Raw genomic sequence first — 27,343 nt, 5'->3', positions numbered from 1 at the left:
CATATTTGCCTGCTGCTCATGCAAATGGGGATGCATACATGTGTGATCACCCACCACTTCCATGGCCTAGTTCTGAAAGGTTCAAGGCCCAGTAGTGGGCACGGCCCGGAGGTTGGGGACCCCTGGTATAGAGTACCAAAAGAGAAACAAATCAGCCAGTAAGTAGATATGTCTACATGGAAATATAAAACGTCTATATTCAGAATCTAGGCGCCCTTCTACATTCAGCATTTTCTCAGGAACTGTCACTTTTTTTAGTCCCATTTTATATGATACCACAGTATGTATTTATATGTATATTTATATCTTGTCTTCTTTAGTTTACTCACTAAATTTTTTCATCTTTCTTCTACCAGGACTTTTGAGGTAACTGTAATTCTGCTTCTTTCCAAAGAATAAAGTGCAATCATTCTTAAGGGTATTCTGTCTTTCTGGAAAGATGTGGTTTTATTTATTAATGTATGTGCCTCCCTACTATTTCAGTAAAAAAAAAAAACAACAACCATATAATGCTTAAAAAACAGTGTACAGCAGGGGTGTCAAACTCGTGGGTTGGATGCGTCACGTGCTGGCCGTGCCCATCTCTGGTTTAGCGAAGGGGGGAAAGTTGCAATATGACACATGATGACAACATGTCGCAAGTTTGACACCCGTCTGTACAGGTAGTCCTCAACTTGCAACCACAATTGAGCCCAACATTTATGTTGCTAAATGAGAAATTTGTCCCATGTTATGAATTTCTTGCCACATTTGTTAAGCGAATCACTGCAGTTGTTAAATTAGTAACACAGTTGTTAAGTGAATCTGGCTTCCCCATTGACTTTGCTCATCAGAAGGCTGCAAAAAGTGATCACGTGACCCTGGGACACTGCAGTTGTCACAAATGAGTCTGTTGTCAAGCATCTGAATGTAAATCATGTGACCATGGGGATGCTGCAATGATTATAAGTGCGAAAAATGGTCATAAGTCACTTTTTTCAACACTTGTTTTTGTAGTGTTGCCATTGTAACACTACAAAATCACAATAACATCAGCAACAGCACCAAATACAGCCGAAGTGCGGATACCCTCAATATCAATTCCTCATTTATTCATTCATTCATTCATTCATTCATTCATTCATTCATTCATTCTTTCATTCATTCATTCATTCATTCATTCATTCAATAGCTGACTTTTTACCGGTCTTCTTAATTTTTAACAAGGATGATATTTGTGCTAGTCTTCTATTTAGTGGTTAATTTACATAAGAAAGCGAAAGTAGCAGAATAAATTAGAACTTTCTGGTGTTTTGTGTGTTTTCTTTCTAAGATAGAAAACACAGTAGAAATCCATGATAACTATCTAGAATACTATTGCAGAAGGCAATCCAAAGCTCCTCAAAATGTTGCTGCCAAATTGCAATTTTCGGTGTTAATGAATAAACAATTAAATAAATAGGGAGGAATCATCTTAGTTCCATTTCATTAAATGTTAATTCAGCTAAATATACATTTTGGCCCAATCTATTTCATTGTTCTGCTGCTGCCTATTTGTAGTATTATGGACTCCAGAATGTCATCCAAAGGCCTGTTGTGTCTGAAACCTGAAAAGCTACTTGCACCCTAATCATAGAATGTAACAAGTCTGAAAAATCTTTACTAAAAGAAAAGCAAACAATTAGAGGAAGACCCTTAACATTTGTATTAACTTCCTAGAATTACATATTTGTTTAAAATGAGAAATTACTCTGTATGCTCAGGTCTTAGTCTCTTTTAATAACAAAACAATATCTCAGTGTGCCAACAAGAATAAGTGGTTAAAGATGAAGGGCAATCTTTTTGGTACTTTCAGATGTATTTTTTTTAGGTATTCAAAAGATGTAGAAATCAGGAGTGTAGTAATCAGTTATGTTGTAGCCAGGCTGAATTGGACTTTTGGGGTGGGGAGGGTTAGGTTAAGAGGCAAAATGGAAAGCAGAATATGGCTAATATTCAAAAAGTTATTTGTCTTTTTTTTCCAAAAAAACCTGTTTCCAAATAGGTTAGAACTATACTTCACTTTTATCTTTTTGATAAATTATTAAATAACTGGCACGCATACAGCCTACTAAAACATATTGAGGTTTCTCAATTATAACCACAATAAATTGTTTCTGATCAGCAGAAATCACTAACTTGTGAGTGTGAACAACGGGCCTCACATTAAACAGTTTCAGCCACAGGAGTCCAAGCAGCTGAAAATCATTACTTTCTACCAATTATTGTGGTTTCCTGAGGGAAAGGTATCTGTACTACACATGCAAGCAAGAAACAAACCAGGTCACCAATATTATTTCATAATGTAGTACAACACAGAAAATCAATAATTTTACATGATGGGCAAAAAGGCAACATTGCAGATTCCCCATTATGCTTTCAAAAAGGAAGACTCCATTTTCTAGCCTCTTCTAAGTGCCTGGATATGTTATGGGCACTTAGGAGTATTAATTAATGAAGATAATATTCAATTCCCTTTCCAAATTGACATTTGGCCCTGCACCAAAGCAATGGGCTCCAATGGGCTCCTTTCTATCCTCACTAACACTCCAGGGTGAATCTAGCATCTGGCCCTCACCTCTTAGATTAGAGTAGCAGTTTTCAAAATGTGGTTCGTAGATCCTTAGGGGTCCTCAAGACCCTTTCAGGAAGTCCACAAGGTCAAGCCTTGTACAATTGAACTTGCTGAATCTGGCTTGGTGAATAGTCACTAAAAGAAATCATAGCAGTGCCACTTGCTAATAATATAGTAACTTGCTGACTTAAAAACTTAGCTGCAGTTTTTAAGTCAGATGAATTTAAGTGAAGATGAATTAATATACATTTACATTACACATTTACATTGTTATACAAGATGTATACTCACTACTTTACATTGTAGCCAAGTATCATTTCCTCAGTGTTGTCACATGAAAAGAGGTACTTAAATATTTACAAAATGTGAGGGGCTGTACTCACTTCTGTGACATAATATGTATTGTCTTCAGAATTGTACTTTTCCATATACAAATGGATGAATCTATAGACATGGCTGGACTTGTTGTTTTACTTGTATAACTTATCTGATATCAGCATCAACTAATAATTGAAGATCTTCTTTTATGTGAATGCTTGGCAACACACACAACTGATGCTGAAATATTCAAAGTGCCAAATAACTTTTTTTTTGCATCTCATGCTTTATCCTGGAACAACTATGTGGACATTTGCACTGATGGTACAAAAGCAATGGTAGGGAAAACTGCTTGCACCCTAGTATAACAGAATAACAGATTGGAAGGGTCCTTGGAGGAGCAGGAGACCCTATATCATTTCAGACAAATGGCTGTCCAATCTCTTCTTAAAAGCTTCCAGAGAAAGAGCACCCACAGCTTCTGAAGGCAAGTCATTCCATTAGTTAATTATTCTCACCGTTATGAAATTTCTCCTTAGTTCTAGGTTGCTTCTCTCCTTGTTTAGTTTCCATCCATTGTTTCTTGTCTTGCCTTCTGGTGCTTTGAAAAATAGATTGAGCCCCACTTCCTTGCAGTAACCACTCAAATATTGGAACACTGCTGTCATATCTCCCCTAGCCTTTCTTTTCTCTAGAGTAATCATACCCAATTCCTGCAACCAGTCTTCATTTAGCCCTAATCATCCAGGCCCCTAATCATCTTTGTTGCTTTTCTCTGCACTTTTTCCAACATCTTTTTTATAAAACAAGGCATAAAACAAGGCAATTGAAAAGACTGTTCAAATACTTCTCTCTTTTCCAATAACATATTTGTGTGAAGCAGAGTTTTCTTTGTATACTTTAATGAAAATAACATATTGCAGCAAATTGAATATAGAAGTAGATATGAAAACCCAGTTGTCTTCTATTATGCCAGACTAATCTTATTGCATTCTTTGACAAAATGACAAAACTAGTGGACCAGAGGAATGCTGTTGATATAATTTACTTGGACTTCAGTAAGGCATTTGACAAAGTAGACCATAACCTACTACTTGATAAAATGGAAAAATGTAGGTTAGACAGCATCACCACCAAATGGTGTGATGCTGTCTTTATACTTTTGTATAAATAAACAAAAGTATGAAGGCTATTGCTTAACGCATTGTAAGCTGCCCTGAGTCTCCGGAGAAAAGCGGCATATAAATTAAAGCAAAAAAAAAAAAAAAGGATTCGTAACCGGCTGACCAACTGCACTCAACGTGTAGTCCTCAATGGAACTGCATCTACATGGAGGGAGGTATGCAGTGGGGTACCCCAGGGCTCTGTTTTAGGCCCAGTACTCTTCAACATATTCATCAATGATTTGGACAAGGGGATAGATGGGGAACTCATCAAATTTGCAGATGACACCAAGCTGGCAGGAATAGCCAACACTCCGGAAGATAGGCTTAAGATTCAGAAGGATCTTGACAGACTTGAACATTGGGCGCTATCTAACAAAATGAAATTCAATGGTGAAAAAAGGTAAGGTTCTACATTTAGGCAAGATAAACAAAATGCACAGGTACAGTATATGTGGTACCTTGCTCAGTAGTAGTAATTGTGAGAGGGATCTTGCAGTCCTAGTGGACAATCATTTAAATATGCGAGCCAGCAGTGTACAGCAGCTGCCAAAAAAGCCAACACATTTCTAGGCTGCATAAACAGAGGGATAGAATCAAGATCACATGAATGTTAATACCACTTTTTAATGCCTTGGTAAGGCCACATTTGGAATGCTGCATCCAATTTTGGTTGCCACGACGTAAAAAAGATATTGAGTCTCTAGAAAGAGTGCAGAGAAGAGCAATAAAGATGATTAGGGGACTCGAGGATAAAACATATAAAGAACGGTTGCTGGAACTGGATATGTCTAGCCTTATGAAAAGAAGAACTAGGGGTGACATGATAGCAATGTTCTGATATCTCAGGGGTTGCCACAAAGAAAAGGGAGTCAAGCTATTCTCAAAAACACTTAAGGGTAGGACAAGAAGCAATGGGTAGAAACTAATCAAGCAGAGAAGCAACTTAGAACTAGAAATTTCCTGATAGTTGGAACAATTAATAAGTGGAACAACTTGCCTCCAGAAGTTGTAAATGCTCCAACACTGGAAGTTTTTAAGAAGAGATTAGATAACCATTTGTCAGAAGTGGTGTAGGGTTTCCTGCCTAAGCAGGGGTAGAAGACCTCCAAGGTCCCTTCCAACTCTGTTATTCTATTCTATTAAACCAGATATTAAAGAAACTTGTAAAAATGTAAAACAGTGCTACTGTTCTTATTAAATGCGTATTTGTTTTGGAAACTAATTATTTTTCATTAAAATGTTATTTAGGTTAACATGTAATGGATTTATTATTGTTATTGTTAAATGAATAAATATTTTAAAATTGTATCAATTTTCATTTCTGTTATGGTTAAATACAGTATCAATAGATATAACCTACATTTTAATAAAGCTCTTTGGGATCTTTAGTGGTTTTTAAGGATGTAAGAGATCCAAAAACTAAAAGAGATGAAAATTGCTAGGCCAGAATACCTATTGATTTAGTGGGTATTAGACAATGTGTCCTCTGTTGGGTGATTATTTCAGAGATATTTCCTTACTTAAACAGAGAATCAGAATTGCCACAAGTGGGCAAAAAAGCAGTGAAAGCGAGAGCAACTTCTGACTTCCTCCTGGTTTTCCCATTGAATATCCTTGTGGGAACCTGGCAGGGAACATCAGAAATCTCATTAACTACCTCCTTTCTGTCCTCTCTCGAATTCCTGCTGACGCCCCATTTACTTTCCTTGTGGGAAACTTTCAGGAAGAAAGTTAAGCGGAGAAGCGGGTAGGAAATTGTAAGTCCAAGGCCAGCCAGCAGATAAAGTAGCTGTTGCCAGGTGGAAGAGGGAGTGAGGAAATGTGCAAGGGTACAGGTTGGGAAGAGTATGCTGTGTGGGTTTGGAAGGGTCAGGTAGTGGGGAGGTGGGTAGTGGGGGTCAGGAAGGATACACAAGGGTACATGGGATGGGATCAGCAGCAGGAGGGATGAGGTGGGTTGAGAAGGATGTTGGTATCACATGGATATACAAGAGGTGCTACATGGATCAGAGTGGGTGCTCAAGTCAGGGACGATACACAGAGGGGTGAGGCAAAAAGAGTGTCTGGGGCAGGGGTGGGTTCTAAATTGTTTTACTACCGGTTCTGTGGGCGTGGCTTATTTTGTGGGTGTGGCTTGGAGGTCATGTGACTAGGTGGGCATGGCTAGCTGGTCAGAGTCATTTCTGGAAGGTCCTCGCACTTACGACCAGTCCTCGCACTTACGACCCGACTCATTTGTTTGCTTTTAACACTGATCAGCTGTAGGACGGCCCTTTGAAGCCCCGCGGCAAGAGTTTAAACAGTTTTTTTCCCTCTAGCCATCAGCTGGGACTCAGGAGGCAGCAATAGATTGGGGGTGGGACCAAATAAAAGGTAAGAATAACGTGGGGGATGGGAGGGCGGGGGGGGGGAAGAACCGGTTCGGTGACGTCGGCCGAACCGAACCGAACTGGGAGGAACCCACCACTAGTCTGGGGGTATGATAGGTGCTATGCAAATCGGAAGGGCGCACAGGGGTTCAGAAAGATGCCACATGGGTTGGGGAAGGTGCACACAGGGGTAGTGTAAGGAATTGTGTTTTCCTTCCTTTTCCTTCCTTCCTTCTTATTTCTCCCTCCCTTTCTTCCTTCACCTTGCCCTTCCTGGCAAGTAAGTGACTGCTGCCAGGTGGGGGAGGGGGAAAGTGACTGAGAGAGAGGCTGGGAAACTATCACAAGACATTGAAAATGATCACACGACAGCAGCCGCAGCTCAGCAGCACTGAAGCATTATCAGCCTGGCAATACTGAAACAGCCATAACTTCCACAAATTTCATTCCTTTGGGAGTTATATGTCCTAAATTTTCGACACATTCTGTAAGTTAGCCCATTTGAGGTACCTTGGGTCAAAAATTATTACCCTATGATGCACTATTTTGCTCAGTTGAAAGTTATAGAAATGAGTGTTTTAGTAGTATATAGATCCTGGTGCAAGCCAAACCTTATTATTTCCTTGCATTCTCTACCAGGGCCTCTCCATCTAATCTAAACTGCAAAATCCTAACATCTGGTTGTTTTCAGTTAATGTTAGGTGGGAAACCCAATCTAATCTGATGTCATACTATTGTAAAACTGTTTGTCACATAAATTAGGAAAACGTATGCAACAAACCTGTGTAACTTCTTAACAAAACTCCAAGACATTTGAACAGCTATACCTTACAAATCTTATATAGAGAATCCTGTCCATCTCCTCCAGTATCTTTAAAATATTCGTGTGCTGGAAATGTACGATGAATATCTCGTGTAATGACACTCTCCTGGGAAGATTCCTGCAAAAAGAAGGTAAAGAGAAAATCCAAACCATATTAAATTTGGGTAGCAGAACACAGTTAATATAAATCACATGCTTGGCAAATTTTATAACCACTATATTAGTATTTTTAAAATATGTTGACAATCGGAGCAGGATGGGATCCAGATTATTCTACTTTATAATGCATGCAAACTAAATAAATGTTTGCTTCTTACAAAATAAAAAGCATTGCTTTTATTGTCTTATGATATATCCTGGAAGAATCTGCTTTGGTTAAATTATTGAAAATAATTCCTGCTTGAGTCAGAACTAACAGAAAATTACCATAGCTGATTAATAAATTGTTAATACAAGTTGTAACCTACATACATTTCCATTATTAATTATATATAAATAGAACTTTTCCTTTTTCCTTTTTTTCTTTTTCTTTTAATATACAGAATATATGTCTGGAGCAACTAATTTATTAGTATGCGTTGCTAGTTGTTTCCAATTCCAATGCATCTTAATCTACCACAAGAGAGTTAGACTTCTAAATTATTTTTAAATTTAAGAAAAAGAACATCTTGCTGGTTTCAGAAATGGAATGGTACTGGGAAGCTAATATTAATTTAAAATGTGAAATGTTAAGTTTGAGTTATCAAGCAATTACGAATGAGGCACATGGCTTTTATGTTCTACTATTTACTATGACTCCTGGAAAACTATGCATGTATTAAGAAAACATCCAGTCTCTTGCAAAAAATATAAATATTTTAATACACAATTCAAGCAACCTAAATTCAGATATATTGCCAAGATAATTTTCAGTCTAATTTAATTGCAGAGTGTCATAGCAATTTTCACTTGTGGACATAGATTCAAATAAGAATAATTTTCATACCTGAATCTCATTCAATTGCTTCATAAATTTCCAGTATAGAGAAAGATCATTGTCACTTAAATCATGAATGCAATAACAAAAGCCTGTTTGGGTTGCTTCTTCAGATACCAGCTAATGGGAAATCTGAGGATGAAGGCAAAACTTGTCCCCTAGCTTCAGTTGTTCCTGTTGTCTATTTTCATTGTTTTCAGGAATTATCCTAGTTTTTAGAGTAAGCATCTACAACTTTACTAGGTCAGTGATTACATTTGGAATTTTGAGAGTATTTTAAGATCATTTTCACGAAGTCCCTTGGTTGATATATTTAATAACCAAACATCAACCAAACCAAGCCTTGTCCAGCAGTTTTTCCTGTGGATATGAAATTGGAAAGGAAAGATCACCGGCCTTATCACCTACTCATCAATTCTGCCTGAAAATAACCATGGAGAAAGTGGCGAACCACTGCATGTCATGTCCTCCATTCATGATCCTACATTCAGTCCAGAAGGATACTATGATCAATTCAGTGGTGGAATTCAAATAATTTAACAATCGGTTCTCTGCCTTAATGATCGGCTGCATGGGCATGGCCATGGTGGGCGTGACAGGCAGCACTCTACCTCCTGCATCCCCCTGGAAGCAAAAACAGGCCGTGGAGGGGGATGCGGCACCCCCTGTACCCCATTTTGGGCCTACTAGGCCTCCGTGCAGCCTCCTAGGAGCAAAAACAGGCTGTGGAGGGCGTGCCACCCCCATGGTCTGTTTTCAACCTAGAAGGCCTCCCTGAAGCCTCCTGAGAGTGAAAACAGGCTGCAGATTGACAAAATTTCCATCTATCAGTTACAAAAGGCCATACTCATTGTATCTCCACATATACTATACCAATACATTACAACATTGTAGGTTCTTGGGAAGAACTCAATGTGTATGAAAGTCAATGTTAGCTTAAAAAACTGGCAGCTGTGAATAATAACAACTATTATTATTATTATATTATTATTATTATTATTATTTCTTTTATTCATTAAACGTGAAACTCAGTCAATTGAACATTTAAAATGTATCAGAAATAGCACTGACTGGTGCTGATGGTTGATACGGGTTGCTGCCAGCATCCTAGATATCAACCAAGTATCTTCTTAAAATGTGCAATGTCCCGAGTAACACAGTTTTTTGCAGTTCCACTGGTGTTATTGCAGGAAGCTGCAATTTTTTGATGTATTTTGTAAAATTCTTGGACATGGTACTAAGTGCCCTGATGACAATGGGTATCACTGTTACATGTATAATAATAATAATAATAATAATAATAATAATAATAATAATAATAATAATATAAATAAATAACACAAAACTGGGATACCAAATCTCAAGCCAACATGGCAAGATAAATCATCTACTATACATGGATGACTTAAAAATGTATGTGAAAAGCCCCACTGAATCAATACTCAATCAATACTTTCCAGCAGTGTACTGTTTTTCCAAACACCCGGGCCAGGCCAGGCAGCAATTCCCAGGGAGGTGCCCCGATCGAGGAGGCTCAGGCTGTATCCTGCGGCTTGCATAAACTGCTCCCGCCCCTTTCAAAACAGCCACCTGGCGCTTATCTCGTGTGCCCAGGGCTGGGAAGTGGTTCTTCTTCCGAGAAGGGGGGGAGAGGCAGGTATGCCGGCGGAGATGGGCTTTGGCTGCTCATTCTGCTCCGACCCCGAACCCTTGCCTGGGCTCCTCCCCGCTGGGTGCTGGGCTTCCTGGGAAGCCCCCTGCACCTTTGCTGCCTCGGTCGGAGCCTGATTCCGGAAGCGGCCCAGGGAAGTGTGGAGGTCGGGACTCAGTTGGCAAAGCAGGCGCTGCACAGAGGGCATAAGGCAAGGCTCAGGGTTCCAAGTAACACCCCCAATGAAAGAAGACTCCGAGGCTTGAAGTTCCTCAAAGTTCCATTTTATTAGAGATATCATATTGACACATCTGGGAAAATCCGAATCTGAAAGCTTCCAGGTTTTCCCCACCCAAAAGAAAGTCCAAATCCCTGCCCAGCACCCACATGTCAATCACATGGTCCAATCAAAGTACCGTCCCAACTGGAGATACCTCCCAGTCACACCCCTCCAGGTGCAGGGCAAGATGTCCTTGACTCTCTGAGAAAGGAATGTTGTTAAGACTATATATCACCTTCTGCTCCATACAATCCCCCCTCCCAGTTTCCCACAGCAGTAAATGTGGCAGGCTTAAAGGCCCAATGTAAAAGATGGCTTCCAGGCCTGACACCCAGCTGGAATCATTAACTGGACTTTGTCTGAACTGGAAAACTTGGACCGGAAAACATGCAAACTTTTGAAACTTTACCCCACTTTACATCCACGAAGTGACATCGACAAGTTTTACCTGCCAAGAATAGGGGGCAGAGGGCTACTACAAATCCATCAAACTGTAGAAGAAAAATGTCTTTGAATGACTATGTGAATCAAAGTACAGAAAAATTGCTACAGGCTGTGAAAATGGAGAACAGTATAAAAATGACAAAAGCAAACATAGAATATAAGGAAAAATAGCTGAATGACAGATTAAATTGATGGAAAACCAAAACTTTACATGGACAGCACTTGAAAAACATTGAAGGAAAATGTGATAACAACTTGATATGGGCATGGCTTAAGATGGGAACCATCAAGAAAGAAACGGAAGGTTTAATACTTACTGCTCAAGAACAAGCACTACAAACTAATGCCATGAAAGCGAAGATATAAAAATCCACTGACAATCCAAACTGCCGACTTTGCAATGATAAAATTGAAACTTTCACATTTAATATGTGAGTGCAGCAAAATCGCACAAACTGATTACAAAGCTAGACATGATCGAGTTGGTAAATTAATCCACTGGTCATTATATAAAAAATATGACTTACCTGTATCCAAAAAGCCATGGGAACATAAAGTAGAAAAAGTTGTCAAAAATGAGAAAGTTAAGATCTTGTGGGACTTTTGAATACAGACGGATTATCATTTGGAATATAACACACCAGATACCATGGTTGTCAAAAACCAAAACATACAATTTATTTATTTATTTGTTTGTTTGTTTGTTTGAAAAAAAATATTTTTGAACATAACAAAACATAAAACAACCATCATCCATTACAATCACAGTCGATCGGTTACAATTCTTTTGTGCTTAATCCCATATCCAAAATTTTCAAGTTATTTTAATTTCTCTTATTTGACAATTTTTTTATATCCCTTTATGCTATTATTCTCATTCAACAATTATTTAACAATGGCTTGTCTCCCATAAAAATCGCTTCATATATTTTATCATTACATTTATTTCATATTTCATACTTCATTTCCATGTTTTATTATCTAGCCATTGATAAAATAAATCCCGTATTATATAATATTGTTTGTCTTCCTGTTCTCTAATTTCAAACGTCAGTTTACTCATATCAGCACATTCCATAATTTTCTTAATAACTTCATCTTCAGTAGGTATTTTCTCTTTTTTCCAATTTTTAGCAAATACAATTCTAGCCGCTGTTAAAACATTCACAATTAAATTTCTCAATTCTCTGTTATACGTTTCTGGTAAAATCCCTAATAAAAATATCTCAGGTTTAATGTGTTTCTTTGTCATTTTTTCCAAACAAGTGTGGATTTTAGTCCAATATCTTTTAGCTTCTACACATGTCCACCACATATGGTAGTATGATCCTGGAGTCTGATGACATTTCCGACATTTCCAACATTTCTCCGATTTGTTCTTGAACATTCTGGCTATTCTCGTCAGGGGTAGATGCCACCTGTAAAACATCTTATACAAATTCTCTTTATAAGCTGTAGACATTGTCATTTTATAATTTTGCAACCACAATTTTTGCCATTTCTCTAAATCAATCCCGTGACCAAAATTTTTCCCCCATGCTATCATTGTTTCTTTAACTTGTTCTTCTTCCAAATTTACCTCTAATAAATAACCATACAATTTTTTAATTACATAGTCATCAGAACGCATTAAAATTTTATCTAAATTAGTCAAGACATTATAGAAACCTTCTTGCTTAGAATCTTCTTCATATCTAGAACGTATTTGCAAATAAGAAAACCAATCCATCTTAAAACCTTGTTCTTCCAGTTCTTGCTTCGATTTAAGTTCACACTTTTCATCCATTAATTCACTATATCTAACAATTTGTTCCCTTCTAAATATTACTGAATATGAAAATGCTTCAATCGTTGATACCCAGGCTGGAATTTTCAAATGTTGTTGTTTTTTAGTCTTCTCCCAATTTAATAACAAAGCCTCACGTATATGATGTCTTCTAAAATACCCCTGTACTTTTGTTCCCTTATACAATAAAAAAGCATGCCACCCCAACAACAAATCATGTCCTTCTAAATTCAATAATCTAGTATTTCTTAACGTTAGCTATTCTTTAATCCACATCAAACTTGTAGCTTGATAATAAAGTTCCCAGTTAGGTAAACCAAAACCCCGTCTCATTCTAGCATCTTGTAACAACTTTAATTTTATCCTCACCTTCTTTCCCTGCCAAATATATTTTAACACAATTTTATTCAATTCTTCAAAAAAATCTTTCCCCAATCTAATTGGAATTGTCTGGAACAAATATAAAATTCTAGGCAGAATATTAATCTTAATAGTTGATATCCTCCCAATCAATGATAATTGTAAATTTTCCCATTTCGCCAAGTCTGTCCCTATCTGTTGTTTAAGTTTGTTATAATTATTTTCTTTAAGTGTGCTACATCTTGTTGTCAAATATATCCCCAAATATTTAATTTTATTTGTGACCTGCATCTTTGATATATCCCCCAATTCTTCTTTTTGCTTTACCAACATATTTTTAGTCAGAATCTTCGTTTTGTCTTTATTGATGTTCAAACCAGCTACTTTCCCAAACTCTCCTATTTTATTTATCAGTGTAGTTATTGATATTAATGGATCTTCAAGAATGAAAACCAGGTCATCTGCAAACACTTGCAATTTGTATTCTTCTTTTCAAATTTTCATTCCTTTTATATCTTTTTCTTCTCTGATATTTCTATTTAGCACTTCTAATGTTAATATGAACAACAGAGGGACAGTGGACAACATTGTCAGGTGCCTTTTTTTATCTCAATAGAATCTGTCAATTCTCCATTTATCATTACTTTTGCCGTTTGTTTATAATATATGGCTTCAATTGTTTGGGTAATTTTTTTACCAAAGCCCATCTGTTCCATTTGAAGCAACATAAATAGCCAATTCACATTGTCAAAAGCTTTTTGTGCATCTAAAAATATCAAAGCTTTTCAGGATAGACTTCATAGTATTCCAAAGTGTCCAGAATTATTCTCATATTGTCTCTAATTTGTCTTTTTGGCAGAAACCCATTTTGATCTGAGTATATAAAATTGTTTAAATATCTTTTAAGTCTTTCTGCCAATATTGAAGCAAAAATTTTATAATCTGAATTTAGCAGGGATATAGGTCTGTAGTTTTTGATTTGTTGTGGGTCAGTGTCCTCCTTGGGAATCAATGTAATATATGCCTCTGACCATGACTTGGGTATTTCCTTCTTTGTCATCACTTCATTCATAACTTCTAAAAGTGGGAGACCCAAGGATTCCTGCAATGTCCTATAATATTCCGCTGTCAATCCATCTGGCCGTGGTGCCTTCCCATTCTTTTGTTTTTTAATTGCTTCGGTTAGTTCCATCATCATTATATTTCCCTCTAGCATCTCCTCAATATCTTTAGGAATCCGAGGTAGATTTGCATTTTGGAGATATCGTACTACATTTTCCTCCTCTATATTTTCCTGCTCATACAATTGTCTATAATAATCCTGTATAATTTTTTTTCTTCTCCTTGTTTCCAAATTTACTTTGTCCTTGGTCATCGATTAGTTGTATTATTTTTTTTTATTCTCTCTCTTTTTTCAATTTATATGCTAACCATCTGCCTGGTTTATTAGCATTCTCAAAGTAATTCTGTTTAATACTTCTAATTTTTTGGGCTAGTTCTTCTTTCTTCAATAACTACATTTTATGTTTTATTGTATCCATTTTCATTTTAACATCTTTCTTGAGTGGACATTTCTGAAGGTCTTTTTCAAATCTCTTATAATCATCTTCCAATATTTTATTAGTTTGTCTTTTCTTAATATTTCTCTTCCTTGTATAGTCTATTATCAAACCTCTGGCATAGGCCTTCATCGTATCCCAAAGATTTTGCATTGATGTGTCCTCTTTCCTATTCGCCTTGAAAAAGAAAGCCAATTCTCTCTCCATTTTCTGCACAAAATCCTTTTCTTTTAGTACAGTGTTATTTAAAGTCCATCTGAATCTTCTCCTTTGTCCTTTCCATTTCACTGTCACTGGATTATGATCTGCCCACGTATTTGCTTCTATCTCAATTTGTTCTATATTCAAAGTCAGTTCCATTGTTGTCCATATCATATCTAATCTAGACCAAGATGAATGTCTGTCAGAATAAAAAATATATTGTCTGTTTTTCCCATTTCTGTCTCTCCATGCATCTTTTAAGTTTACTTCCTCAATCATCTTGAAAAAAGATTTCGGTAGTATCTTTCTGCTATGCCTTATTGTTTTATGTGTTTTATAGTCCAATTTCTCATCCACTATACCATTAAAATCTCCCATCATACAGATATTATCATATTCCAATTCAATTATTTTCATATGCAATTTCCAATAGAAGTCATTTTGATTGTTATTTGGAGCATATATTGCTATTAACAGAAATTTCATATTATTATCTATTATTTCCACCACCAAAATTCTTCCTTCATCATTTGCATATATTTGCTCCGCTGGTATTGTATTTCTAATATATAAGACAACTCCTCTTTTTTTACATTGTGGCAATGATGTAAAAAATTTTCCTAATTTTGAATGCGCCAATAACTGTTCATGTTGCTTTTTAATATGTACTTCTTGCAAACAAATTATATCAAATTTTAATTTCTCTAATTTGTGAAATACCTTTCTTCTTTTAACAGTTGAATTAAGTCCATTTATGTTTATTGAAATCAATTTTTTCTCTTCCATGTTCATACTTTATAGGATTTATTGCTCTAGTTGTTCTTGGTTCACGCTGTTCTTTATATTCCACAATCCCCCCTACTGCTCCTTCTGCTTTTTCAATCATTGCTAATTCCTCTTCTTGCAGTTCTATTGGTACCACTGTCTTTTGCAATTCCATTTCCATTTCCTTCTCCTTGAAAAATTCTGCATAAAATGCTTTCGCTTTGTCTATTGTATCTATTCTATATCTCTGTAGTTGCCACGTTAACACTAATCCTTCTGGTATCAGCCATCTGTAGAATTCACACCTTTTTGAAGTAGTATTTTAGTCAGAAATTGGTATTCTCTCCTCGTCTCCCTCACTTTTCTTGGTATTTGCTTCAGAACCACAATTTCTTTCTCCTTGTACTTCAATGCTTTTTCTCTGGCAATCTGCAGTATTTGTGCTTTAATTGGTTTCTTAGTAAACCTTATATGTACTTCTCATGGTAATTTGTTGCGCATTGCATATCTAGTATAAACTCAATATATCTCATCTACGCTGTCCATCATCTTCTCCTTGGTAATTTCTAGTGCTTCTGCTAAAATTCCTATCATTATTTCTGCCAAATTCTCTCCTTTCTCTTCTTCTACATAAGATAAAATTCTGATCTGTCCATCTCCCATCCAATTAATCCACTCCTGTCATGTTCAACTTCTCCCAATCTATTGTCTATGTCTTTAATTTTTCCTTCTCTTTGCTCCTCATTTTTCTCAATTTTTTGCAATCTATCTTCATATTTCAACATCATGTGCTGTATACTCGCCACTTTTCATCTGTCTTTAATTGTTGTTATTCAATCTTCTGGACTACTTGAAGAATCATCTGTAATGTCGTCTCTTTCTCTCTTTCTTTTTCTTTCTCCTCCTCCTGCTGAAGCATCGTCTGACTAGATCACTGTCCTCCAGATGGTGACGAGGAAGGTGTAGTTGAGGCGGAGCCAACTGCCATTACCTTTCTACTCATTCTATCAAGTAGTCACCAGCAGCCAAAACAAAAAAAGGAAAAAGCCAAGAAAAAAGAGAATAAAAGAAAAAAGGGAGAAAGAAAAAATTAACAATTCTTCAGGTTCTTCAATACCCTAATCCACTTTAAAAAGGGCTTAATTTAGTCCCAATGTCAATAAAATATCATCAAAATCAATTTTAAAAAATGAAAGAAAGGAAAACAAAACTGAAAAATGAGAGGCCAAAAAGCCAACCTAAATAAATAAATAAATAAATAAATAAATAAATAAATAAATAAATAAATAAATAAATAAATAAATAAATAAATAAATAAATAAATGTCAAAAATCAATCTTCAGGCACTTGTACACCTTAATCCAATTCAGTTATAAATGAGGGGGGGGAAAGGAAAAGTTTCCTAAATCCATTGAAAATGTTTAAGCAGGGGAAGAATACAGAGAGTTATCACTTAGCAGAGAAAAAAAATATGATGAAAGGTGAAAGAAAAAAGGATTCGTTTTTTCTACAATTCTCCTTCCCAAACAACAACAAATCTCTCTTGTTCAGTCTCAGACTCCTACTTCTGATAGTTCCCTGAAGAACACATGAATAAACAATGCAGATAATTCCAACTTCCTCAGATGTACTTCCAACTATCTTATCTGCAAGAATGTTCAGAGTCCTTGAGTTGTAACAAAGTATAACACAATTGTTTCAATTTACTACTTGAATAAAAAAGAGTAACAAAGTTTCCAATCCAGTAGATGGCAGTATTACACACTCTTTCTTCCCCGCTATTGTAAACCAAAAGTTCTTTGTCAATAAAATGGAGAATTAAAACAATCCTCAGAGGGAGAAAAAAAAATTAAATCCCTCCCCCCCAAAAAAATTTTCAATAAAAGGCACAAAGGCATATAAATGTAAGACAGCTCTCAGTTCTATTAGTCCTTTTCAATCCAGACCCGGTCAAAAACAAAACTATGATTTATACCTCCATCAATGCAAATGGTTTAAAAATAAGAAATAAATCCAGCTTAATTTTGCCACTTAATTTCCTTTTATCTCCAATTTAATTTTCACTTCAGTCTCAGGGTGTCCTTTTATATTGGTTTAAATTGAAAGTCTCTCACCGCATCGACTCACTGTCCTTCTAATCTTCTTCTGGAGCTGTTCCAGCTTCAGCAGCTACAATGGCTGCCGCCCCGCCGGTAGAAAAAGGGCTTCTCCCAGATCAATCAGGGACTTTGCGATGTCCCTGGGATTGTCAGGATGTGCCCTCCACTATCACAGTCAAAACTAGACTGTGAGGTCCAAGAAGGACCATCTAGCGGCGGGGTTCTCAGCAGTGATCCTGGAGCCCAGAAATCCTCCGATGGTCCCGTCGCGACGTCAGCTCCTCCCTCAAAACACAATTTATTGATATCGCTGTACCAGGAGAAACCAGAGTCGAAGAAAAAGAACTGGAAAAAAATCACGAAATATCGTGACCTGGCCATCGAAACTACGTGATTATGGATGAAACATATTTATTTATTTATTTATTTATTTATTTATTTGATTTGTATACCGCCCTACTCCCGAAGGACTCAGGGCGGTGAACAGCCAACAATAAAATACATAAATACACAAAATTTAAAAACCTGATAAAATCAAATTAAACTTTTTGGCCCAGACAAATTAAAATACCCCAATAATTTAAAAACAGATTAAAATTTACATATTTAAAAAGGGAAGAGATCAGGCCAAGCCCGCTTGATGGAATAAAAAGGTCTTCACAGCACGGCGGAAGGAGCGCAGATCCGGGATCCTCCGTATCTCCGGGGGGAGCTCATTCCAGATGGTAGGTGCCCCCACAGAGAAGGCCCTCCCCCTAGGGGCCGCCAGTCGACACTGTTTGGCTGACGGCACCCGGAGGAGTCCCTCTCTATGAGAGCGTACTGGCCGGTGGGAGGCTATTGGTGGTAGTAGGCGGTCCCGTAAATAACCAGGCCCTAAGCCATGGAGCGCTTTAAAGGTGGTAACCAAAACCTTGAAGCGCACCCGGAAGACCACCGGGAGCCAGTGCAGCTCGCGCAGGAGAGGTGTTACATGGGAGCGCCATGTCGCTCCCATTACCACCCGCGCGGCCGCACTCCGCGCCAGTTGGAGCCTCCGGGTGCTCCTCAAGGGGAGCCCCATGTAGAGAGCATTACAATAGTCCAGGCGGGAGGTGACGAGGGCATGAGTGACCGTGCGTAACGAGTCCCGATCCAGAAAGGGACGCAACTGGCGAATCAGGCGGACCTGATAAAAAATCCTCCCGGTCACGGCCGTCAAGTGCTCTTCTAAAGACAGCCGTGAATCCAGGAGGACGCCCAAGTTGCGAGTCCTCTCCGTGGGGGCCAATGATTCGCCCCCAATAGTCAGTGATGGCGTCAACTGGCTATATCGGGACGTCGGAAACCACAGCCACTCGGTCTTGGATGGGTTGAGCCTGAGCCTGTTCCTCCCCATCCAGATCCGTACGGCCTCCGTACGACAATGATACCCATTGTCATCAGGGCACTTGGTACCATGTCTAAGAATTTTATAAAAAAAGATCAAGAAATTGCAGCTTCCTGCAATAACACCAGTGGAACTGCAAAAGTGTGCTACTCGGAACATCGTACATCTTAAGAAGGTATTTGGTTGATACCTAGGATGCTGGCAGCAACCCATATCAATCATCAGTGCCAGTCAATAATATTTCTGATACATTTTTAACCATTCAGTTGACTGAGTTTCATGTTTAATGAATAAAAGAGATAATAGTAATAGTAGTAGTAGTTGTTGTTGTTGTTATTCACCATTGCCATGTCAGCTCTGTCAGAGAGTTATCCAGAAATACAACAAATGCATCTTTGTACTGAACACAGTCATGAAACTCAACTGAAAAGGATCTAAATAATTTGCTTCCTCCATGAGTCACCTTCTCAATCACCTTCCCAAAAACAGATTAGGGATGACTTGAAATTATCTTACACTACTTGTCCAATGATGTCTTCTTGAGAAGGGTTCATACTACCATTTCTTTCAAGCCCAGCATTATCACCCTCTCACTTGAGAATGAATTTATCATCACTTGGAGCCATCTCCATGTTGTTTCTTGGAGGCTTTTTTTAATCAGCCAGCAGGAGCATTGATATAACTAATAGATGGCTAGATTCACAGCCCTGAGAACCTTGTCTATTTCTTTCAAGATTTGGAGGAATCTAAAATTCCTCCAAAATAAGAGGAGTATGCCTTCAATAGAACTTTCTCAGCTGGAATTTAGTCTAAAACAGATCTAAGCATCATGAGATGCTTAGAATAATCCTTACCACAGCCTTGCAGATAATTTGTGATGCTTTTCTTCCAAAAAGGGATCAAGCCAACCTAAACAGTCAGCAAGCCACAGATGTATGAAGAACAGAAAATCAAATTTTGCTGCTCTTATTGTAATGAATATCCAACAACTGAAAGAAGCTGTGCTTGATGGGGTAGCATGGAGAACATTTGCCTTATAAAGTCACCAAGAATCAGACACAACTGAATGGTTAAAACAACAAGTAGTCTCTAATGGGGCTCTTCAATGTGATTGGTCAGACTCATTTTTTAATCTTCCTCCAATAGCACTCTTTCTTCTGCTGTTTCATTTCCTAGAGCTCTTCAGTGTACACTAAGGTTGTTAGGGGTCTGATCTAACATCATTATTGTACACTCATTTCAAGGCAAACTGCCCATCAAATCCTCAGAAAAAAATACAAGCTCCCTTTGAATTCATTAGTTGCCAGGAATGAACCAAAATAATAGCTTCATCTTCTTTGCATTAGGGGGCATAAAATTCAGAATGGTCAGAGTTGATTGAACCATGAAAAATGACTGATGGTAATGCTTTTAACTCTCAAATAATGTTGCAACTACCTTAAATTAAAACCCAAATCTGATGAGTGTCCACTAGCCTATGTTGGCCCTTGGTGATCTGGATCAGGTCCATGATTGCTACTTCACAAAACTCTTGAGCTCTTTCGTTTTCTACTGTATAGAGAAGCAGGATGAAACCTCCCAAAGTCATAAATCTAGATGACTCCGCTGTCAATCCTTCAGCGGAATCAGGCAGCATAGGGAAATCATATGTAAACATTTGCAGCAATCCCAAGTGTTCCTTAGAACCTAACTTCAACAACCTGATATCCAATTATCTGTGGCGTAGTGCTTCTGAAAGCTGCTAGATCTTCCCACATAATACCCCCATAAAATAATAGGGCATAATGCAACAAATTGTTATCAACAATGCTGCAGAAATCTCTGCTTCATTTCAAATTTTATATACTTTCTGAAAAAATATTAAGTCCACATATGGCATACATTTCTTAAGTCAAAACTAATGAAATTGAACTTTACAATACGCTAATCGATAGAATACATTCTGCTCTCATTTCAGTATAAGAGGTTCTGCAGTCCACGAAGTCATAATAAATTATAAAATGTGAATGTAATGATAATATATATTCTACTTTTAACAATGTCAACATATAACTGCATTATCATAATAAAGGTACAAGTTGTTTCACAGTTAAAAACAAAATTCAAGAGATTTATTACAAAGTTAAGGCGTGTAGGTTTTAAAATGCAACTAACAGCTTGCTAATCAAGATGTTTAAAAATATTTAACAGCAAAGAGTAAAACAAATTAAAGTAGAATTAACATTGGCATTTTGACTATTTAAAACGTGTTTACTATAGTTTGTGCTTTTTGTTCAATTGGAAGAACAAAAGCAGCATATTAAAAATAATTTAGGTGATACTTTATACATCATTTAATATTGCTTGAATTAGAAATAATTAATATTTAACTCTTTCTTTTCAATAAAGTACAATAAAGACCTGGAAAATTATTATATAAATATTTATTCATTTCACATCATTTATTCCCAAAGGAAGGAGAGGGGTCAGGATAAATTTTTTTTAAAAAAATCTGTGTTCGAATGGTCTCCCTGTACACATTTAACTATAGATGCTTCTATGTAGACTTTCTGGGTTTTAATAAAGTGTAGAGCATAATAGAATTGGACTATGACTGATGACACTTAGATTAAAATATCTGCAGCCTGGAATCTCAGGATCAAATCAGTAACTATCCTTTGCTGTTTACTTCTCTAACAGGTTGAAGGAAAATAACATTGAAGAAATAACCATGCATTTTACTTTGAGTAGCTTTGTAAAGAGGCAGAGTAGAAATTTTGGTGAAAGCCCCACACTCCATTATTACAATTTATATACTGTGTGCTGTTTCCATTAATCTCCTTTGTTTCTTAGAACAAAGACAGATGCCTGAAAACTGACAATGGTGAAGCACCAAGAGAGAAAGGGGTTTTGTGTGAATTCATTGATGCCCTGATGAAGGTCCAGATATACAGTTAAGTAATAAATTCTTCATTGTGGTTTCTGATTCAAATCAACAGCAACAACTTGGAGATTAATAGGGACCACATCACCAGAGAAAAAAAATGCATCTCTAATAACGCATAATTTTGGGGGGCATGAAGTTCAAATCAATAGTGCTAATTGATGGGCAAAGGATTTAATCAGATTGCAATTCAGAGTCTTAGTTCCAAACAAAGGGATATCTGAAAGAGGCCACTGGTTCTGGTGGAACAACCTCTCCTGAAAAATGTCAAAGATACTTTACTCCCTCTCCATACCAGGAGGCACTGAGGCTAAAATTTTCTTAGGAATTTTCTTAGGAGTACAAAATAACAGTTGCTCATCCCTTTAGAATGGACAAGTCTTAATAATAATTATTAATAATTTTTATTATTATTATATTTTTATATAATATTCTTATTGTTTTTCCCATTAACTATTTTCTTATTAATATAGTATATTTATAAGACAAGATAACAATTTTTAAACAGATTTAGTAATGGAGTAAAAATTCTTTTCGCCTTTTTTGTAAGGGGTAGGAAATTAATATTGCGGTATTATATTAATCAGCATTCAACTAAGGAGGAGGAGTATATGTGTTAGTATATGTATTAGTCTTTTTTAAAACACTTATTCTTTTTAATACCTTGCTTGTTGTGGGGTGTGGGTTTCTTTTTTGGTGTTTTGTATCTTAACGTCCCTTGAATAAACTAAATATTATTATAAAAAAGAATGGACAAGCTATTGCTCTCCTGGTGCTCTCAGTATGCCACAACTGGTTCAAAAATCTTGTGTTATTTTTAAAAAGTTAATAATGAGGACCCGAACTAGATGAAAAGATAATACACAATTTGAAAGAAAAGATAGATCAGGCACAATACAATGGCTGTGGAGTGCAGTATTTTGGAATGAAAGATGCTGTGTTCGTTCATAAGCCAGGTGAGGAGGTAGAGGGCTGACTTATTTATTTTATTTAAATTTGTATACCGCCCTTCTCTTGGTGGACTCAGGGCGGTGCACAGCCAAGTAAAAAACATCCAATACAAAATTTAAAAATTTAAAAGAATTATACCCTTTGGCCGAAAATTAAGAACCTTACGACTAAAACCCATTAAACAATTAAAAAATCTAATATCTCAAAAACGTGGGGGGGAGGGGGGGTTTCACCCCAGCCCAGCTTGATGGAAGAAAAAAGTTTTTAGGGCGCGGCGAAAAGCCCGGAGATCTGATATCCTCCGTATCTCCGGGGGCAAATCGTTCCAGAGGGCAGGTGCTGCCACAGAGAATGCCCTCCCCCTGGGGGTCGCCAGCCGACACTGCCTAGCTGACGGCGCCCTGAGGAGTCCCTCTCTGTGGGAGCGTACTGGCCGGTGGGAGGCTATTGGCGGCAGAAGGCGGTCCCGCAAATACCCAGTCCGATGCCATGGAGCGCTTTAAAGGTGGTAACCAGTACCTTGAAGCGCACCCGGAAGTCCACAGGGAGCCAATGCAGATCGCGCAGGAGAGGTGTCACATGGGAGCGCCCTCTCGCTCCCATAATCCCCCGCGCAGCCGCATTCTGCACCAGCTGGAGACTCCGGATGCAATTCAAGGGGAGCCCCATGTAGAGAGCATTGCAGTAGTCCAAGCGGGAAGTGACGAGTGCCTGAGTGACTGTGCGTAAGGAGTCCCGATCCAGAAAGGATCGAAACTGGCGAATCAGGCGAACCTGATGAAAAGCCCCCCTGGCCACGGCCGTCATATGCTCTTCTAAAGACAGCCGTGCACCCAGGAGGACACCCAAGTTGCGAGCCCTCTCCTTGGGGGCCAATAACTCGCCCCCAATAGCCAGCGATGGCACCAGCTGGCTATATTGGGATGCCGGAAGCCACAGCCACTCGGTCTTGGAGGGGTTGAGTCGAAGCCTGTTACTCCCCATCCAGATCCGCATGGCCTCCAAGCACCGGGACATCACTTCAAGGGCATCGTTGGGATGGCCTGGAGTGGAGGTGGAGATGTACAGCTGAGTGTCGTCAGCGTACTGATGGAATTCCACCCCGAAGCGCCTCGGGGTCGACCTCTGCCCCCCTGCCAACACTGACTGCGTCCGGTCGGAGAGATAGGAGAACCACCGTAGAACGGTGCCCCCCACTCCCAGCCCCTCCAACCGGCGCAGCATGATACCACGGTCGATGGTATCAAAAGTCGCTGAGAGATCTAATAGGACCAGGATAGAGGAGCAACCCCTATTCCGAGCCCTCCAGAGATCATCCACCAACGCGACCAATGCCGTTTCCGTGCTGTGCCCAAGCCTGAAGCCGGACTGGCGTGGATCCAGAAAGACAGCTTCATCCAGGTACCCAGGCAGCTGTCGTGCCACCACACTCTCAAAACCTTCGCCACAAAGGGAAGGTTGGAGACCGGACAATAGTTAGCCAAAACAGCCGGATCCAGAGCAGGCTTCTTGAGGAGGGGCCTCACCACCGCCTCTTCCAAGGCTGATGGCAAGACACCCTCACCCAAGGAAGCGTTGATAATACTCTGGAGCCAGCCTCGCGTAACGTCCCGGGAGGCCAGTACCAGCCAGGAGGGACACGGGTCCAATAAACATGTGGTCGCATTCAGCCGCCCCAGTATCCTGTCCACGTCCTCGGGAGCAACAGGATCGAACTCCTCCCAAATGACATTCTCAAGACCGGCCTCCATCATCCCGTCTGTACCTACCCAGTTGGAGACCATGCCTTCCCGAATCTGAGTGATTTTATTGTGCAGATACTGAACAAAATCCTCAGCACGACCCTGCAAGGGATCCTCCCACGCTCCTGAATGGAGGGAGCGGGTCACCCTAAACAGGGCGGCTGGGCGGTTATCTGCCGATGCAATAAGAGCAGAAAAATAATTAAATTTTGCCGCTTTTATCGCCACTAGGTAGGTCTTAATATGAGCTCTTACCCGTTTTGGTCAGATTCGGACCGACTAGACCTCCAACTGCTCTCTAGGCGTCTTTTCCGGAGCTTCATCTCCCTCAGCTCCTCAGAGAACCAAGGAGCCAAGTAGACTTAACTCTCCATTGATCAAAGGTTCTGGATAGGAGCATTACCAAAAGCTTCAGTTTGAAATGAGAGATTGATAGATACATTTAAACTGAATGAACGCTTTGACTAGACAATACATAGGAAGAACCAATGACTTGGAGAAAAGGCAGGCCTAGGCCACCCTGCTTCAGTTTTTATGTAGATGTGGTGAAGAGTGCACATAATGAAGCCAAGCTGTTTCAGTGAGTACAAGAAAATAATTCCACTTGGCTATATATGTCTTTGTTGCTGAAATATACGTTTTGTCTGACAAAGAATAGTCAGTTAACTTCAAATCCTCTATATATCATTTGACAATGTAAGAGAAGAAGAAGAAGGAGGCAGATCTTGTCTCTGTGTGGAGAAAGCAGATCTGTTCCTTCTGGGAGAAGATATTTTCAGTGCAACAGAAAAATGAAAATCCTGAACTGTATCAATCAGGGTCACCAAGTTGTTGTTGTTCAGAAAGTTACCAGGGAAACAGATAAAGTTTGTCCAGAGGAAAAGGAATCCATACCCCAGGTTCTAGGTCTTGGATCCCCCTTTTCTCTTGTACAGCCAGAGAAAAGTATACAAGTACAGAAGCCATCCAGGGCCTACACCAAGGGTGTCAAACTCAGGGCCTGTGGGCCAGATCAGGCCCGCGGGGTACTTAGATCTGCTCTGCAGGCCCTCCCTGGAAACAGTGAAGGACTGATTTTTATTTTGCTTCCCTTCTATTCTTCCTTCTTGAGATCTCTTAAGCATATTTGATGTTGATATTATCAGTTTGTTTCATAAGGGTTAAATATAATTTTTGCTCTGTTACAAACTTTCTAGTGTAATTGATTTATTATTTACTCTAACATCTAATACACATTCCATAATCTCTGAAAAATCTTAACTGTGTTTTTTAGGAGAGGTTATGGAATCAGATTTGTAATGTTGATACTATGAACACAGTGATTTTTTAAAAAATGATGAATATCAAACTGTTGACTAATTGTATAAGTAAAAGATTCTATTCTTTTCATTAACTTGGCCTTGTGCTACTATTACCTACAGCTGCTGGAGGTGCAGCACATGGGTGACTATCAGTGAAGCATAAACTCAGTGCTAACTCTGAAATAAAAAGACAGATGGCAGAATGTGCTATTTATAGTTCATTCCAACCTGCCTCAGGCAAGTACTGCAGAAATGGTTACAAGAAATACTGTCAGTTACTAAGGAGATGAAGCAATGCTGTGGACAAAAAGTCTAAATTTCTAGTCTTAAGGAAGATTTCTGAACACAGGAAAATAGCTTTGGGTATGCATGTTCTAAATTCATTCTGGGGGAGGGAACCATAACTCTCACTTTCTTTGCTGAAAATGAAATCAAAGGAAGAATACAGCATTTATTTTTATTGTGTAGGCCAGGGGTGTCAAACTCAATTTCATTGAGGGCCGCATCAGGGTTGTGTTTGACCTCTGGGGGACTGGGTGAGCGTGGCTAAGTGTGGCCAGGGTGGGCGTGGCCCATGAGCTCCGTTTTCGCTGGCAGAAGGCTGCAGGAGGTTGTCGCAGCCAGAAAAGGGAGCTCCCACTTTTTCCCCTCCAATACTAATAGAAAATAATTTGATTTTTTAAAATTCATTTTTATCTCAGACCAAGTAACACCAGCCGTACCATTATTTTTAAATTCTTTTCTTCTTATCCTAAATTTGTCTCTGTTGAAGTATATTTACCTCTTATTAATGCAATAGTTTAATAATGTTAAGTTTCTGCATATAACATGAACCAAATGTATCTAATTTCTCATAAACTGACTTATTAAATAAACTCTGATATAAAGGTAAATACTTATGAACAGAGTCAATTCAAATATTTATTACAGCCATAAGGTCAGTATAATACAACTTCTTTTTTTAAGACTTTTAGATAATTAAAACATGGTAGTACGCGCTATTTTGTTTAAGGAGTTATTTTCAGGTTGACCTGTTCCTAATTCTCAACTCTTGATGATGCATCCCCTTTCCCATAAATGTCTAATTGATTTGTTACTAAAAAGCTCAGGTGCAGTGATACTATGCAGCATTTATTTTTGTTTGTATCACCTTAGCAACTTATTTCTCTTGCTCTAGGAAAGGCTGTACAGACAAGAGGTTCATGGCTGCTAGGAATAGGAGGATCAGTATGTCAGACTATCTGCCCTTACTGTTACTGCAAACAGTAGCAATATTACTCTTGCAATTTAATCAGATTGATCTTCTGTTGCACACTAAACATGGAATTCTTAGTACATGGAAATTCTTTTCAGTACATGCTAATATCTTCTAGAAAGTCCTTTCCCTAAGCACTTTGAGGATCTTCATAACAGGATTCTTAATGGCCAACTACACCATTATACATCATGGGCTTCATTATTAGAGTATGAAAATCAAATTCCACAAACCAAATGATAGTTTAACTAGGAATTACAATATTTGGCTTTCCCAAAATATTAAATATATTCCTCCTGTTTTCTTTGGAATTAACAGAATAACAGAGTTTGAAGGAACCTTGGAGGTCTTCAAGTTCAGCCTTCTGCACTAATAGGAGACTTGTATCATTCTGGACAAATAGCTGTCCAAA

The 27,343-nt window shown here is 38.3% G+C and overlaps 1 protein-coding gene across 4 annotated transcripts in view; it reads right to left on the bottom strand.

Annotated features, from left to right (window-relative positions):
• The window catches only part of RABGAP1L (RAB GTPase activating protein 1 like), a 206,876-nt gene that overhangs the window by 92,411 nt on the left and 87,122 nt on the right, over positions 1-27,343 (bottom strand). For all 4 annotated transcript variants that reach the window (XM_070940921.1, XM_070940922.1, XM_070940925.1 and 1 more), the window contains one exon: positions 7,274-7,387. In XM_070940921.1, the coding sequence (XP_070797022.1) occupies positions 7,274-7,387 (114 nt within the window). The remainder of the gene's footprint in view (positions 1-7,273; positions 7,388-27,343) is intronic.

This window comes from Pituophis catenifer, unplaced genomic scaffold (assembly GCF_029215685.1).
Source record: "Pituophis catenifer annectens isolate HBS135680 unplaced genomic scaffold, rPitCat1.0.hap2 SCAF_3, whole genome shotgun sequence".
Taxonomy (NCBI): domain Eukaryota; kingdom Metazoa; phylum Chordata; class Lepidosauria; order Squamata; family Colubridae; genus Pituophis; species Pituophis catenifer.
The sequence above is the reverse complement of the archived record's forward strand: the minus strand, read 5'-3'. Positions and strand labels throughout refer to the sequence as shown.